The 18,857-nt window shown below is 41.9% G+C and overlaps 1 protein-coding gene across 6 annotated transcripts in view; it reads right to left on the reverse strand.

The window, feature by feature from the left end:
• Window positions 1-18,857, reverse strand: part of ENOX2 (ecto-NOX disulfide-thiol exchanger 2) — a 426,329-nt gene that overhangs the window by 66,599 nt on the left and 340,873 nt on the right. For all 6 annotated transcript variants that reach the window (XM_053662317.1, XM_053662318.1, XM_053662315.1 and 3 more), the window contains one exon: window positions 1,998-2,231. In XM_053662317.1, coding sequence (XP_053518292.1) covers window positions 1,998-2,231 — 234 coding nt within the window. The remainder of the gene's footprint in view (window positions 1-1,997; window positions 2,232-18,857) is intronic.

Raw genomic sequence — 18,857 nt, forward strand, 5'->3', positions numbered from 1 at the left:
ATGGGTAATTCTTTAGGTATAAACACTATATCTAAAGGTCAAACACATCTTTGACCTTTTATAACATCACTCCTGCATTCAATCCACAGCCCCAGGCCTTCCACTCAGTCCCAATCACAATCTATTTTGATGTAATTCATTGTACTTCCATATTTTTTCACATTCTGTTTCACTTGCCTGAGAAAATTTCCAGGTGGATTTATGCAGTTAGTAAGGAGTTATTCTCTAATGTTAAAATAGGAGCAGAGCTCTTCCACAGCTTCTGGTAGAGATTCCTGAGATAGCCACTTATATAGTCTGCTATTAAAAACTCTGGGGAGGGAGAGTCTATTAGCAACCCATTGAAAGCAATTTCTAGGGCTTCACATCTCTCACTAGCCAGAAACCCTTAGGTCCAGTGGAAATATATCTCAATGCAATTTGAATCTCTTGTCTCTTGCCTTTTTTTCACTGTAGACGTATAATGAGAGACCAGTCTTCCTTTTACAGCAGTTTTTCATTTCCTAATTGTATATAGTCCATATTTTGATTGCTTTATGCTTGAGGTCCACATGACCCACAAATTCATTAAAAATGTTTTTAATTGACCTGTTTCGTGTTATATGAATAGTTCAGTCTTGGACTGGTATCTTACCAGTGCTTTCAGCCTTTCCAGTTTTTCAAAATGTACCATTATTTCTGTACCTTATTCCAGACTCTCTATTTTCTGCTCTTCTCTTACAGGAAAATCAATGCAAACAAAGGATTTCTTAAATATGTGAATCCCTTAGGCCAGTGATTTTCAATCTTTTTTATCTTGTGGCATACATAAACTAATACTAAAATTCTGTGGAACACCCCCCAAATTTTTTGCTAATCTGATTAAAAAACATTATAATTTTGATTTATTCACACTTGATGGCTATTGTTTTGTTGGCTCTTGTCATTTTTTTTTGTTTGACAATCTAAGAGAAAAGAGGTCAGTGCCCCTGACTAAATAGTCAGGTATTACATGTTTTAAAAATTAAACAACAGTAAAAAATTTAAAAAAATTCTTGCAGTACACCACTCTGTCTCTTGCAGCACACTGGCTGAGTATCACTGTGTTAGGTAATATAGTGCAGACAAGTATGGTGAATGAGATCTATGGAAAGTACAATTAGCAGTATCTTGCTGAGCCTAAAGCACAAGAAGCAGGAGAAATTAAATTCATATCATTAGAGCTGGGGTGGTGTCATCAATAAGATTAATGGAATACTAGCATTCATCTAATAAAATCAACCATACTTAAAGAATGAAAAAGACTGAATTTGAACTACTAATACAGGAGACTAGGCATGACAATTAATGTTAAATTTGCAAAATGGTTCTGAGGGTCAAGCAAGAGAAAAAAAAGAACCAAAACTAGAGGGGAAGCAGACTCATTTACCAATGTCTAGGAGTCTCCATGGACACTGTGTGAAATAATTTGATCATTTAAAGCAATTAAACAAGTCCTTTTCTGGTTGGTAGTAGCTAGGTCTTTGAGTAATCTAAGAAAAATGTACACTGACTACTCCTGGGGTTCTCCTTTTTTTCTCATCTGTAGATGGAGATTTTTACCAGAATTTTCCAGGGTCACATCAAGTTCCATCATTCTAATTTATTCTGATTTAGAATTCAAAATCAACTTGTTATCCATGACAGAAGGGGGGTATGTACATGTCCCAACTCACTGATTACAGCTAAAATTCTTTAATGTGGAAAGTGGGAAAAACTTGTTTCTTTCTATAAATGTGATGTGTTGAGAGAAAAGTTACATCCCTTGAGACAGTGAAAAAATAGAACACAAGTGGCAGCGACAGATTCTGTAGTTGTTTTACGCACACCTCTTTCTCCGAGGCTGTAACACAAGAAATGTTTACAATCTATTAGTAGATAATTCAAAGGATAAATGCCAAAACTACAAATATGTTTTTTAAATCTCTCCCCCCCAAAAAAGAGTTCTTTTAATCACAAAGCTTGAATGCTTTCAGTACCTTTTAGTTTTTCAGCAACAATGCTGCATTCATGATCTGAATAGTGAACCACTGGAGGTGGGGATGGTGGGCGCAATCTTTCTTCTTCCATCCTTCTACGGTGGCGTTCCTCCCTTGCTAGCATACGCTGTTTGCATTCCCACTCATAGAGGTCATCTCGAGCCTGTGCAAAATCAACGTGGAGCCGGCCTGTGTCCTTCTTGTCAGTGCTAGAGCCTAGGCGAATGCGGTAACCTAAGTGTACAAGAGAGAGACAGAGGACTAGAAGAACAGCCCAGTAAGTGAGCAACTGTGAATACCTTTCCAAGTATAGTGCTTCAGATGCAGTTGCAGTAGTTTCAAGTGACATATAACTCCAAATTTCCTCCCTAGTACTAGCAAGGTGAACTATCAAAAGACTCGAAATATACTCTAATCTCTGATAACAGTTTACTATTCTATAGGTTGAGTCAGTCTCATCTGTAGGTGCTCCTTTTATCCATCTGCAATCTTACCTCTGGCAGAGGGAGGCTCTCTAGGTAATGGTATCAGGAACAAGTTTTATAGTACCAAAAGCACAAATAACAACAAAAAAATCAACAAAAGGAACTATATCGAACTCAGAAGAAACAATTAAAAAAAGAAAGTTTAGATGCTGGGAAGATGGCGACGGAGTAAGATGGAGCTGATACTAGCTCCTGTACTCATGGGTGAAAATCCTGGCAGATCTATAGAGAAACAGCACAATAAATCATCGGTTACCCAGCATTTATGAAATTAAAAGACCAGAGATTGTGACCGACACTGAAACACCAGACGGCGGCAGAGTCAGCTACTGGAGCTGGGTCTCACGCGGCCCCTGTGCTGCCGCCAGAGCAACAGTCCTGGGAGCTGGAGAGTCAGGTACGGAAGCCGGACACTCCAAGCCCCTGTGACGGTCCTGGGAGACAGAGGAGTCAGGAACCGGAGCGGGGACACCCTTGTGCCGATGCCATAGCTACCGGCCTGGGCAACGGAAGGGTCAGTTGCAGGAGCTGGGACACCAAAGGCCCCTGTGACGCCGCCATAGAGACAGGCCTGGACCCTGAGGAGCCAGCTACGGGAGCCGGGACGTTCGCGCACTGCCATAGCAACGGGACTGGACGCCAGGGAGTCAGGTACGGAAGCCGGGACTCTCCAAACCCCTGTGAGGCAGCAGAGGAGCCAGCTACGGGAGCCGGGAAGCTCTCAAACACTGTGCCGCTGCCATAGCGACGGGACTGGACGCCGGGGAGTCAGGTACGGAAACCGGGACTCTCCAAACCCCTGTGACGCAGCAGAGGAGCCAGCTACGGGAGCCGGGAAGCTCTCAAACACTGTGCCGCTGCCATAGCGATGGGACTGGACGCCGGGGAGTCAGGTACGGAATCCTGGACACTCCAAACCCCTGAGAGAGCCCTGGGTGGCAGAGGATCCCTCTACGGGAACTGGGACTGTCTCAGCCCCTGTTCTGCTACCATAGCGATGGGATTGGACACTGGGGAATCAGGTACGGGAGTTGGGACTTTCTAAGCCTCTGTGCCACTGCCATAGAGACAGGACTAGACGCCGGGGAGTCAGGTACGGAAACCGGGACACTCCAAGCCCCTGTGACGGCCCTGGGCGGCAGAGAGAGCCAGATACGGGAGCCGGGACATTCCCAGCCTCTGTGCCACTGCCGTAGTAACGGGCCTGGGTGCTTGAGGAGGCGGCTACTAGAGCCAGGACATTCAGCAGTGGTAGGGGACCAATGCAGGGACCAGCACGAGGACCAGCGTGAGTGTAGGTGGAGACTAAGAACATCAAGAAACTTCAAGGAGTCTGCACCACTGAACTTCACAAGGATCATACAGCAGAAGTTTACACCATAAAACCAGTGTTTTAGAACAGATCAATTTTGGAAGCAGAGACTAACAAGAAGAGTCTCAAACAATGGGAAGACAAAGAAACAATCCCCAAATGAAAGAAAAAGCAGAAACTTCAGAAAGAATGTTAGATGAAATAGAGGCTGATCAACTATCAGACAGTGAATTCAAAGCACTGGTTATTACGAAGTTCAAAGAGCTCACAGTGAACTACCAGAAACTACAGGGGAACTATAATGATCTCTCTGCAAACTACAGCAACATCAAAAAGGAAATGGAAACTATCAGCAAGAGACAAGAGGAAATGAAGAATACAATTTCTGAATTGAAGTACACAGTAGAAAGTTTCCAAAGTAGGATAGATGAAGCGGAGGATAGGATTAGTGAGTTGGAGGACAAGGTAGAAAGCATCTCACAGAAAGAGCAAGAAAATGAAAAGAGGCTCAGAAAGAATGAAGAGGGATTAAGAGAAATGCAAGACAATATGAAACGTAATAATATCCGAATAATAGGAATACCAGAAGGAGAAGAAGAAGAACAAGGGATAGAAAACGTATTTGAACGAGTAATGAGAGAAAATTTTCCTAATTTGATAAGAGAAAAAGTCTCACAAATCCAGGAATCACAGAGAGTCCCAATCAAGAGGAACCCAAGGAGGCCCACTTCAAGACACATCATCAAAATGGCAAAATTCCAAGACAAAGAGAGAATCTTAAAGGCAGCAAGGGAGAAAAAAGAAATAACATACAAGGGAGCCCCAATAAGGTTAGCTACCGACTTCTCAATGGAAACACTTCAAGCAAGAAGAGAATGGCAAGAAATATTTCAAGTAATGAGAACCAGAGGCCTACAACCAAGGGTACTTTACCCAGCAAGGCTCTCAATAAAGATAGATGGCCAAATAAAGAGCTTCCAAGACAAAAGAAGCCTAAAAGAATACGCCTCCACCAAACCAGCTCTACAAGAAATACTAAAAGGACTGCTTTAAGGGAAGGAAGGATAAGAGGGAGACAGAGAGGAACACAGGTACAAAAATGGCAATGAATAAGTACCTATCAATAATAACCTTAAACGTAAATGGATTAAATGCTCCAATCAAAAGACACAGAATAGCTCAATGGATAAGAAAGCATGACCCACACATATGCTGCCTACAAGAGACCCACCTCAGGACAAAAGACCATCACAGACTAAAAGTGAAAGGTTGGAAAAAAGTTTTCCAAGCAAACGGTCAAGAAAAAAAAGCTGGGGTAGCAATTCTCATATCAGACAAAATAGACTTCAAAAAAAAAGGCTATAAAGAGAGACCCAGAAGGTCATTTCATTATACTCAAGGGAAGAATCCACCAAGAAGACATTAACATTGTAAACATATATGCACCAAACATAGGGGCACCCAAATATATAAAGAAAATCTTAGAGGACTTCAAGAAAGATATTGACAGCAACACAATCACAGTAGGGGATTTGAACACCCCACTATCAAAAATGGACAGATCTTCCAAACAAATTATCAACAAAGATATTGTGGCATTAAACAACACCCTAGATGAAATGGACTTAACTGATATATATAGAGCCCTTCATCCCAAAGAAGCTAAATACACATTCTTTTCAAATGCACATGGAACATTTTCAAAGATAGACCACATGATAGGACACAAAACGAGCCTCAACAAATTCAAGAAAATTGAAATCATACCAAGCATCTTCTCTGACCACAAGGGACTGAAATTAGAAACCGACCCCAAAGAAAAAAACCCAAAGCACCCAAAAACATGGAGACTGAATGGTATGCTATTAAACAACGAATGAGTCAAGAATGAAATTAGGGAAGAAATCAAAAAGTTGTTGGAAACAAATGAAAATGATCTCACAACAACCCAAAACTAATGGGACACAGCGAAGGCAGTCCTGAGAGGGAAGTTTATAGCAATACAGGCCTACCTAAAGAAAATAGAAACATTTCAAACAAACAACCTAACCCTACGCCTGCAAGAACTCGAGGAACAACAACAAAGACAGCCCAGAGCAAGCAGAAGGAAGGAAATAACCAAGATTAGAGCAGAATTAAATGACATAGAAACTAAAAGCACAATTTTAAGGATCAATGAATCCAGGAGTTGGTTCTTTGAGAAGATAAACAAAATAGACAAGCCTTTAAGTAGGCTCATCAAGAAAAGAAGAGAGAGGACACAAATAAACACAATCAGAAATGAAAGAGGAGAGATTACAACTGATACCACAGAAATAGAAGGGATTGTAAGAAATTACTATGAAGAACTGTATGCCAAGAAATTTGAAAACCTAGGGGAAATGGACACATTTCTAGAAAAATGCAATCTTCCAAAACTCAGTGAAAAAGAAGCAGAAAATCTAAATACACCAATAACAGCAAAAGAAATTGAAGCAGTAATCAAAAAACTCCCATCACACAAAAGCCCCGGACCAGATGGTTTCACAGGAGAATTCTACAAAGCATTTAAGGAAGAGCTAACCCCTATTCTCCACAGACTATTTCAAAAAATCCAGAAGGATGGAAAACTCCCAAATTCTTTTTATGAAGCCAGCATCATCTTAATTCCAAAACCAGCTAGAGAAAGGACAAAGAAAGAAAACTTCAGGCCAATATCACTGATGAACATAGATGCTAAAATCCTCAACAAAATATTGACAAATCGCATCCAACAATATATCAAAAAGATCATACACCATGATCAAGTAGGATTCAACCCAGGGATGCAAGGATGGTTCAATATTCACAAATCAGTAAATGTAATACATCACATAAACAAAAGCAAAGACAAAAATCACATGATCATATCAATAGACGCGGAAAAAGCTTTCGATAAGGTACAACACCCATTTATGATAAAAACACTCAGCAAAGTGGGAATACAGGGAGCATTTCTCAATATAATAAAGGCCATATAGGAGAGACCTACAGCCAATATCATACTCAATGGGAAAAAACTAAAAGCTTTTCCACTAAGATGAGGAACAAGACAAGGTTGTCCACTTTCACCACTTCTATTCAATATAGTATTGGAAGTTTTAGCCACAGCGATCAGGCAAGACAAGGAAATAAAAGGCATCCAAATAGGAAAGGAGGAAGCAAAACTGTCACTGTTTGCAGATGACATGATAGTGTACATGGAAAATCCTATAGACTCTACCCCAAAACTGCTCAAACTAATTAATGAGTTTGGCAAAACAGCTGGTTACAAAGTCAATATCCAGAAATCAAAGGCATTTTTGTATACCAACAGTGAATCAGCAGAAGCAGAAATAAAGAGAAAAATCCCATTTGATATAGCAAAAAGAAAAATAAAATATCTGGGAATAAACCTAACCAAAGAGGTAAAAAACCTGTATGCAGAAAACTACACAGCCCTGAAGAATGAAATCAAGGAAGACACAAACAAATGGAAACATATACTTTGTTCATGGATTGGAAGAATTAACATCATCAAAATGTCCATACTATCCAAAGCAATATACAGATTCAATGCAATACCTATTAAAGTACCAATGGCATATTTCACAGACATAGAACAAACACTTCAAAAATTTATATCGAACCATAAACAAGCCCGAATAGCAGCTGCTCTTTTGAGAAAGAAGAACAAAGTAGGGGGGATCACAATACCTGATATCAAACTGTATTACAAGGCCACTGTAATCAAAACAGCCTGGTACTGGTATAAAAACAGGCACATAGACCAATGGAACAGAACAGAGAGCCCAGAAATCAACCCAACTCTCTACAGTCAATTAATATTCGACAAAGGGGGCAGTAACATAAAATGGAGTAAAGATAGCCTCTTCAGCAAATGGTGTTGGGAGAACTGGACAGCTACATGCAAAAAAATGAAACTTGAGCACAGACTTACACCATACACCAAAATAAATTCAAGGTGGATAAAAGACTTAAATGTAAGTCATAACACCATTAAAGTCCTAGAGGAGAACATTGGCAAGAAAATATCAGATATTCCACGAAGCAACTTCTTTACTGATATGTCCCCTAGAGTAAGGAATGTAAAGGAAAGAATAAACAAATGGGATCTCATCAAAATAAAAAGCTTCTGCATGGCTAAAGAAAACAGTATTAAATTAGCAAGACAACCAACTGTATGGGAAAACATATTTGCCAATGATACCTCAGACAAAGGTTTAATCTCCAAAATATACAAAGAACTTACACGACTCCACTCTAAGAAGACACCCAACCCAATTACAAAATGGGAAAAGGACTTGAGCAAACACTTCTCCAAGGAGGACATACAGAACATTCAGAGACACATGAAGAGATGCTCAATATCATTAGCTATCAGAGAGATGCAAATTAAAACCACAATGAGATACCACTTTACACCAGTCAGGATGGCTATCATAAACAAAGCAACAAACAACAAATGTTGGAGGGGCTGTGGGGAAAAGGGGTCCTTAGTTCACTGTTGGTGGGATTGCAGACTGGTACAACCATTATGGAAAACAGTATGAAATTTTCTCAGAAAAATAAAAACGGACCTGTCTTTTAGCCCAGCAATTCTACTGCTAGGATTATATCCTAAGTACCCTAAAACACCAATCTCAAAGAACCTATGCACCCCAATGTTCATAGCAGCACAATTTACAATAGCCAAGAGTTGGAAGCAACCTAGGTGCCCATCAGTAAATGAATGGATCCAAAAATTGTGGTACATATACACAATGGAATTCTATGCAGCAGAGAGAAAGAAGGAGCTACTACCCTTTGCAACAACATGGATGGAACTGGAAAGCATTATGCTGAGTGAAATAAGCCAGGGGTTGAAAGACAAATACCATATGATCTCACCTTTAACAGGAAGCTAAACAACAAAACAAACAAACAAGCAGAAAAAAATCAAACAAAAAACAAAGACACTGAAATAGAGAACAAGGGATAGTGACCAGAGGGGAGAAGGAAGGGAAGTTAAGGGGGAAAATGGGGGGAGGGATTTGGAGGAACAAATAGGAAGGACACAGGGACGAGAACTAAGGGGGGTGGAAATGGGAGGGAGGTGGGGAGCAAGGGGCGGGGGAGGCTGGGATGGGAGAAATAGACAAACTGTACTTGAAAAATAACTAAATAAAATTTAAAAAAAAGTATAAAAAAAGAAAGTTTATAGAACAGGATAAGATTATTGCAAACTTTATATCTGATAAAAGAATATAAAAATATATAATGAACTCAACTCAATTACAAGAAAAAATCCAATTAAAGATGGGCAAAACTAAATAGCTACTTCTCCAAAGAGGACATCAAAATGGCCAATAGACACATGAAAAGATGCTCAACATCCCTAATTATCAGGGAAATACAAATCAAAATCTCAATGAGATGTCACCACACACCTGTCAGAATGACTACAGTCAACAAGACAAATGACAAAAGGTGCTAGCAAGAATGTTGAGAAAAGGGAACTCTTGTACATTATTGGTAGGAAAGTGAATTTGTCTAACTACTATGGAAAACAATGTGGAGGTTTCTCAGAAATAATAATTCAACAAACAACAAGTGCTGGTGAGGATGTGGAGAAAAAGGAACTCTACTGGAAGGTGGATTGGTGCAGCCACTGTGGAAAGTAATATGAAATTTCCTCATAAAACTAAAAAGGGAACTGCCTTTTAACACAGCAATTCCACTGCTGGGATTATACCCTAATAACCCCAAAACACCAATCCAAAAGAACCTATGCACCCTAATGTTCATGGCAGCATTATTTACAATAGCCAAGTGCTGAAAACAGCCTAAGTGCCCATTAGTAGATAAGTGGATTAAAAAACTGTGGTTCATCTATAGAATGGAATACTATGCAGCAGAAAGAAAGAACTCCTACCTTTTTCAACAGCATGGGTGGAACTAGAGACTATTATGCTAAGTGAGATAAGCTAGTTGGTAAAACACAAAGACCACATAATTTCACTTACAGAGGAATCTAATGAACAAAATAAACTAATGAGCAAAGCAGAACCACAAACATGAAAACAGGTGACAGAGTGGCAGCTGCCAGAGGGGAGGGTGTGAGGGGCATAATGGTGGAAGGAAGGTGAGGGGATTAGTCAAATAACATGTATGAATAACTCATGTGCATGGACAACAGTGTGGAAATAGACTGTGGGAGCAAGGGGTGCAGTAGAATGGAGGAGGGCAAAGGTGGAAAAATTGGGACAACTATAATAGAACAAAAAATATATAAAAAGTAGGAAAACAGAAATAAAATAAATCTAGTATACTATCTATCAATTCCACTTCTGGGTATGTACCCAAAGAAAATAAAAACATGATTTTGATGAGAAACAGGCATTCTCATGTTTATCATAGCATTATTCATGATAGTCAAGATATAGAAACACCCCAAATGTCCATCAGTGGATGAATGAATAAAAAGGATGTAGTGCTTTGACACAATGGAAAAATTTCAGCCATGAGAAGGGACAATATATTTCCATCTGCGAAAAACATGGATGGACCTATGGTAAGTGAGATAAGTCAAACAGGGAACAATAAATACTGTAATGATATTACTTGTATGTGGAATCTAAAGTTAAATCTGTAAAAGAAAAGAGAGAGTAAAATAATGGTTATCAGGGGGTGGAGTAGTGTTGATAAGAGTGATAGTGTTTCATGGAACAAACTTGTAACAAGTAGTAAATAAGTCACAGAGATATAAAGCACAGTATAATATAGACAATTAAGTATACTATAATTATGTAATGTGATAAATATCGCTACATCAGCAATTACATTATAATATATAAATGTACCAAAGTAACACATTATACACCTTAAAGTTATACAGTATTATATGTCAAATTTATTCAATTAAAAAATAATGAGTCTTATACAGCATCATGGGCTGGAAGAATAAAAAAAAGGTGGCCTCAAACTGTGGTGTCTTTGAATAACTTCAAGTGTGTCAGTCATACCACCAAACAGAATTTTCATAGTATTTATTTATTTGTTTGGTTATTTATTTATCTATGGCTTTTTATAGATATAAATTTTATATATTTATTTTTATATATTTATATATTTATTTTATATATTTTATATATTTATTTTTAGAGAGGGGAAGGGAGGCAGAAAGAGAGGGAAAGGTGTGTGTGGTTGCCTCCCATGTGCCCCTTGCCAGGGACCTGGTCAGGCACCCAGGTATGTGCCCTGACTGGAAACTGAACAGGTGACCCTTTGGTTCATAGGCCAGCACTCATTCCACTGAGTCACACCAGCCAGGGTAAACTTTATTCATTTTTAAGAACAAAATAAAACTTGTGCTGTGGTAAGAGCACTTAATATGAGATCTACCTTCTTAGCAAAATTTTAAGTGTATCAGCTTGGCAATTTCAATCCTGAAAATTGTTTCCTAGATGTATTTGGGATCTCTGAACCAACTTTTTGTGGACTGGAAAATAGATATGATAAAGTGGTATATGACCTAGGTGATATGTATTTTGGGATTTTTAAAAAAGTGGTAGGGTGCTTGTAATATAGTGGTATAGCCCTAAGATTAAAAACCCAGGGTTGAAGTCCATACCTCCACTTTGTGCCAGCTGTACTACCCAATTAAATCAATTAACAAAAAATGGAAAAAATTAGTTTTTAGTAACTTTTAAAGTTTCAGAAGCTGAGCTTGCTGCTTCCATACATATTTGTCTCAGTTCATTCTCAGCACTAGAGAATTCTCATTCTCTACTCTCAGTTAGCTTGTAGAGTAACTCCTGCCTTAAACAACTAAAAATATGGGCAACATATACAAAACAGTGGTTTTCAAGACACTGGACATTGGGCAATGAAGACAGAGATCACTGATAGACAAGAACCAAATGAAATGATCCCTATGATTTCCCTGGTTTGTTGGCTGGAGAGTATCTAAGCCTCTGCACAGGTAGCAGAGGAGTGGACCTCAAGTAAAGCATAGTGATCTCCATGAGTTGAGGAGACTGAATTGGGAATCCAGGGAGACTATGGCAGACAGTTTGTATGGAAAAAATGGAGAGAAAAAAGCTGCACAGAGAAAAAAAATTAAAGATCTGAAAAGAGTCCTTCACTATTATTTAGCTAAGTATTGATGTCTATGTGTATGTGTGTGTGAAAACTACCTAAGCATTAGGATCAGCAATCCATGAATTTCACACAGGGCTGCAAATAGTTCCCTTTCACATCAGCCAGAATAGAAACACTAATAATTTACACAGTGTAGGGTAATCGGAAGGGTTTTGTCTTAGTTAGTGAAGAAAAATTAGCCCTGGACTAAATCCTGCTCTGGTTATGCTGAACAATGCTTAAAAAAACAAGACTTAAAAAGATAAAGCATTTTCCAAGTTATTTATTTGTATCTTACTGTAGTAGAAAACGTGCTTAGACAAGCCTGGACAAGTCAGAAGGGCACGGTCCTTTTGCTGAGCCACTAAGATAAGGAAGGGTGAGCAACTAAGTAACTCAAAAGTAAGTACAAAAGAACACTGTATGACCCTATCAGCAGCCCTGCTTTCTCAGCAGCCCTGCTTTCTTGCTTCTGTAAACCTGCTTCTGCCACGTGGGCTTAGTAAAATCACTTCTGCATGCCACACTATATAAACAAGCCCCTGCTCAAGCTCAGGGCCCAGAATTTGGAGACTGCTTCCTCTGAGTCTGCATACATAAATAAAGTTCCACTCTGTACACCTGAAAGCGGCTGAATTGTTTTCTGTAACATTTTGGTTCCCTGACCGGGAATGACTCACACGAGCAAGCTTTTTTTTTTTTTTTTTTTTGCCTCCGGTGAAGGTGGTGGAGGAGTGACCGAGAGGGAGCCCAGAAACTGAAGGGAAGCGTGCACCTCAGTGATTTTGGGTCCCAGACACCCCGGGCTCTGTGGAAATCATCCTCCAGACCGCTCTTCGATCAGGGCAGGTGGGCTGGGGGCTGGAACTATCTGGACCTGGAAAGGCGCCAATTGGTAAGTGTCCTGGGGACCAGAGCCCGAGACCAGCCCACCCCTTGTGGTAGAAGGAGAGACTGATCACCTCTCAGGCAGGCAATTAGCCATAAGTCCTCTGGAGGCTAATCGGCCATCTGGAAGGGGAAACGTATCCCTACCTGAGCAGTCCTACTCGGGTGGGACTGTATAAACTCTCGGATGTTTGTCTGTGTGTTTGTAGGAGTGACTGTGTTTGTGGCTCCACGGGTGAAAAACCTATGGAGCAAGAGTAGGCCCCAACTTGCGGTTCCTCGGTCTGTGATATGGCGTAATGGCTGGGAGTTTAACCCAGATTCTACGTGGGCAGCCTTAGCTAAGACAGACCCAAGTCTCTCGCAAGAGGAGAGGCCAGGTGGGAAAAACTGAAAACTCCTTCTCTTAGTTCGTCTGCGCCGTTCTGGGAGGATCACCATGGGCAGAGGACCTTCCGCTGTGTTAGACTGCATGCCGCAAAATGCTGACTGATTCCAGGGCCAGGAACCAAGAGTAAAAAGAATGATAGATAAATCTAGATTCATAGAAATATGTATAAAGGATGTGAAAGTTTTAAACCTGGAGTAAAGGAAACCTCAACTACTTGTTTTCTGGTTTCATGGGAAAAGAGTAAGTTTCTCACATGTGGTTCTGCTTTTGATCAGAAACCTGTATTGTAAGACCTAGGAAAGGTAGTCTGTAGCCAGTTGGGGAGAATGCCTTTGCCACCCGGGACCCAGGAAGGGTAAATTGGGGCTGACAAGTGTTTCAGCCTGAGGCAAAGGAGCATGTCTCTGCCATGAGACCGGACCTGAAGGAGCATGTCTCTGTGAAAGGCACCAGTGGATACATTGGTGCAAGAGAATGCCTGTACCTGTGTATTGTTTCAAAACTCTATGTTTCGGATTTTGCTCTGTATCTGATCTGAAAAGGAAATTGAGGATTCCAGAAAAGGTTGAAACTTCATACTCTGTAAGAAAGTAAACAAGGAAAAAGAAAAAGCCCACTGGCAGGCGACAAAGACCAGGGTTATAGGCTCCTACAGTCCTCAACCTAGCTGGCTTAGACCCAGACCAGACTGCCACAAGGCTTCAAAAACTCTCCCACTCCCCTTGGAGAGGCCCTAGCCAGAGATCTAAAATCACTCACCAAGAAGGAGACTGACCCAGTGTTACTGCAGTGTGTAGATGACCTCCTTTCAGCCGCACCAACCTGAGACCTGTGCTGGGGGGGGTGGCCCTTGCCAGCTGTTCAAACTGCTAACCAAGTGAGGGTACCAGGTGTCTTTAAAGAAGGGGCACAAATCAAAACAGAGTGGGCACAACAAGCTGGAGGACAGGAAACTGCTGAGGAAAATTGGAAGTTGTCAGATGGGAAAATATATGTCCCCTAGGGGCAAGCCAGCAATCTAGTGAGGCAGTGCCACAGCCTCACTCATATGGGCAAGATGTCCCTAGAAAACCTGTTAAGAAGGTACCTTTGCTTCCCTAACCTGGCTGCGCTCTGTGCCTCTCCGGCAATGCAGTGTCTTACATGTGCCCAAAACAATGCGGCAGGGAGCCCAGGGATAAAGCTGGGAATACAGCACTCAGGGAAGCAGCCGTTTGAGGACTTGCAAGTGGACTTTACTGAAGTCAGACCCAGCCAGGGGTATAAGTACCTTTAAGTCTTCATCTGCACCTTTCCTAGGTGGGTAGAAGCCTTCCCCACCAGAACTGAGAAAAAGCTGAAAAGTCACCTGGGCCCTGATGAGGGAAATCATCCCAAGGTACGGATTGCCCCTGACTATTGGGAGTGACTACGGTCTGGCTTTCATCTCAAACATAATACAGGAGGTAACAAGGCTTCTCCATATCACTTGGAAATTGCACACTGCATACCGACCCCAGAGCTTGGGAAAAGTAGAGGGCATGAACCGGACTCTCAAGGAAACTCTAACAAAGTTCCACTAGGAGACTGGACTACCTGGGACTGATTTGCTGCCGCTGGCACTACTTAGGGTTAGGAATGGCCCTAACCCTTCAGGCTATACCCCGTATGAGTTAGTCTTTGGGAGACCTCCTCCCATCCTCAGAATAGATAAAGGGGGACCCCAGACCTCCCGTGGTGATGTTGCCTTCTAGGAAGGTGAGGGCCACTATGTCTTCTCCCACCCTGCAAGTGGGAGAAGTCTCCACCATGGATTCACAGCCTCTGCAAGTGGGCTCTGCTCACCTGCCGCACCAGGGGCCTTGGGGGCTTCTGGGGCCTCCTTACCTCTGGAGACTGGAGCCAGAGCCTCAGGGCTGCTAATGCAGGTGGGTGGAACCAGAGTCGGGGTGCTGCATTTTGGGTAAAATGGATGAGCCATGAGCCACGTGAGTGCTCCACCATGGAGGACAGAGCATTCATGGGTGTTGCCATCTTGGACAACCCTGCATGCATGGGTGCCGCCATCTTAGAACTGGCTAAGGCTTCTTTTCAGATTATGAGCTGTATGCTGCTGCAGTGTGGACACTGCAGCAGTCAGGTTCTCTGTGTAACTGGTTCTGATAGGAATAGCTCTAGTTTTGAAGGTCATGAACTGAGATCCAAGGCTGACCATCTGATTTATAGGGTGTTTGCAAGGTCTAAGCTTCAGAAAGGTGCAAAATGTCCCTGCGAATCTAGGAACTTTTAGTAGAATATGCCTATAGTGCTAAGGACTTTTAGCTGCCAGATACTGAGTTCAAGTGCAGTCCTTCCCAGTGTGGGAAAGGAACAGGGATTAAAAGTGAATTATGGATAAATCTGGACAGGTAAAAAGGCTATAGAAGGTTTGTGAATATTGCAGAAAATCTGTGGGAAGCTATAAAAATAAATGAAAATGTGAAAGTTTTGGAAAAAAATTATGTGGTGTTAGTAATAGAAGGTATAAAGCATGGAGATGCATCTTGATGGGTATTAGAAGGAAAAAGATTTTCCTTCAAGCTTTGTGTTTTTCTCCCTACCCGATCCCTCCAGAATTTGGCATTCTCAAGGAATGAATGATGATGTAAGGTTTCTTTGCATGAAACCAATAAGACCAGTTATTAATAGTGGTTTTGTTAACCAGGACTTTGACTGGAATGTCACACCTGAAGGAGGCATGTATGGGTTCTGATGGTTACCAGAAAGCTCAGAGGAACTGGGATTGACCTGTGAAGCTAGCGAAAGCCCACGAGAAAAACCTGGTACTTTGGTTGGTTGCGCGGTTTGAGCCAGCTTTTCCATGGAAGGAATGAAGGTTGCTTTCCTGAAAGATGTCTAAAAAGGAACCTGTAGGCACAATGGAGGCTCAAGGATTTGAGTGAAATGACTGGTATAGGTAAAGCCAGATGGCAGATGTGTGGCTCTGCTTCTGTGCCCCAAGGGGCAGACTGAGAAGTCAATCTAAGGGTTCCCTGTGTGAGTTCCAGGAAAGCGGACTTAAGGATCATAAGTGATCCAGGCTGCTCTTGGTGTGTTTATGCAAATCAACAGTCAAAATCAAAAGGGGGACCCAAAGTAGTCCCTGTAATAACAGTAAGGGTGATCTTAAGGAGAAAAACTGTGGTTCAAGGAAAATCACTATGCTCAGTATTGGACATTAGAATGGCACAGCTAACTGTCTTGAAAGTTTATTTTCATTTAAGAGTTGAAACCAGGTATGTGATGTCACCAAAGATGTACAATTTACAGGTGCAAAGGACCTGTCAAATTGCCACTGTTAAATGTCATTGCAGGGAAGAACCTTTCAATGGAATGTCTTCCCAAAAAGACAGTCTCACAGGTGGAGAGACTGGTTTAGAGATTGTGTGAATTAACCTGTGTGTTCTTCTGTTTTCATAGGGCGTATGACTATGACCTGCCTATGCCTGTGGATGATTAGTTACAATATAGGCCTCACTTAAGGAGCCCATCTTTGTCATCGCCCCCCCTGAGACTCAAGGTTTTGATTGAACTAAGTAGTTAGGTTGATAAAGGGTTGGGGTGGTCTGTGGGCTTCACTTTAGAACTGATGTTCCCTTTTCTGTCTTGATTGCTTGGACAGAAAGGGCTCAGAAATCTAAAAGGAGAGAAATCCTAATGTATTCCCCTCTGCCTGAGTGAAGTATAGTGGGACACAAGAATCTTGGATAGGTGTAGCATGCCTTGTACACCTTCCACTAGATAAGCCATTCTTTGCTTAAGTCCCTGACTTTGTCATTTAATAGTTATGATTTAATTGTGCTTCCAATTTCTTGCCTAATCTGTCACCTCCTGAATATGACCTGACCAGAAGGCCAACAGTCCAGTAATGCCAGCCTTTGGACACCAAGCCTGCAACTTCCTGGTGACAGCCAACTGACCAGGAACCTGTAAGGTCCTTCCCCTTGCAGGAAGGACTCCCTCAGTGCTGCTCCCCCCTCCTCTTTCAGGGTACCCCTGACGCAAGGGTAGGGAGGACAACGTCCATGTCCAGCTGGATGTAGTTGCAAGAAGATGAGACCTTCATCCATTGTCCTTTATATGATTCCAGAAGGAGAAAGGAATCTCAGAACCCCTCCCTAATAGTAAATCACAGGAGGAGAAAATGATGAAGAAAGAAACCTCATTAATGCTCTGAATCCAGGGAAAGGGGGGACCTGTACATTCCTAGGAGAGAAATGTTGCTACTATGTAAATCAGTCAGGGATCATCACAAAGAAAATTAAAGAAATCAGAGAGAATATAAACTGCCTCACCAAAGAAACAGAAAGTTAGAATTAAAGAAAGTAGGGACTAAATCCCCAGGCCTGGCTCCAGTAGATACTACCGTTCCTTGGGCCACTGGTCATACTTTTCTTAGGTTTAAGCTTCGGCCGCTGCATATTATGGACTATAGTCCAGAATCTAGAAGCTACAATAACTCACAGAACAATCACCAGGATCCTGTCCCTCCAGCGGGATCATTATCAGAAGATACCCCAAGATATACAGGCCAGCCTTGTAGTGATGCTAGACCAGTTAATGGTACCGTCAAGCATCAGAAAGGGGGAGATGTAGCAGGAAACCTCTTAGACAAGCCCGGACAAGTCAGAAGGACACAGTCCCTTTGCTGAGCCACTAAGATAAGGAAGGGTGAGCAACTAAGTAACTAAGAAGTAAGAACAAAAGAACACTGTATGACCCTATCAGCAGCCCTGCTTTCTTGCTTCTTTAAACCTGCTTCTGCCATGTAGGCTTAGTAAAATCGCTTCCGCATGCCACACTATATAAACAAGCCCCTGCTCAAGCTCAGGGCCCAGAATTTGGAGACTGCCTCCTCTGAGTCCGCGTGTATAAATAAAGTTCCACTCTGTGCACCTGAAAGTGGGTGAGTTGTTTTCTGTAACACTAGAACAAAGCTTGAGAATATTTACAGAGATGAAAACATATCTAGTACCCAATAAGGTAAAAATTCACATGGTCTGGTACGCAATAAAAAATTAATTGCCCAATCTGCAAAAATATCATAATAAAGAATATCATAATAAAGAAAAAAATATCAATGAATCAAAACAGAACCAGGAGTGGCTTTCAAGATGGCGATGGAGTAGGACGGAGTGGATACCAGTTCCTAGTACAAAAGGGAGAGAAACCTGTCAGATCGGAGGAGGAGAAGCCAGCAAGCCAGCAGTTGCCAAGCATATATGAAAATAAGGGACCAGAAACCTCGATGGTCACGGAGGAATCAGACAGAAGGGAGACAGCATTGGTACAGTAGTCTTGGGGACGGAGCAAAGAGGAACAGTAGGGATCTCCACCGGTGCATGGTTGGGGGACCAGTGCCCGGCTGCGAGTGCCCAATGGAGCCTGGGCCAACATTCAGCACCCAGATGGCTCCCTCACTGGGATTTTTTGGCGGGGGCCAGCCAAGTGGCCCAGGCAAAGAGGAGCGGAAGGGATTTCAGCCTGCGCACAGTTTGGGAGACTAAGAGCCGCAGTGTATCTGGGCGAGTACCTGAAGGCACCTGGGCCAATGTTCAGCACCTGGATGGCTCCCTCCCTGGGATTTTTCAGCCGGGGCCAGCCAAGTGGCCCAAGCAAAGAGGAAC

This window comes from Artibeus jamaicensis, unplaced genomic scaffold (assembly GCF_021234435.1).
Source record: "Artibeus jamaicensis isolate MK-2021 breed Jamaican fruit bat unplaced genomic scaffold, CSHL_Jam_final contig_240, whole genome shotgun sequence".
In the NCBI taxonomy this organism is placed as follows: Eukaryota; Metazoa; Chordata; class Mammalia; order Chiroptera; family Phyllostomidae; genus Artibeus; species Artibeus jamaicensis.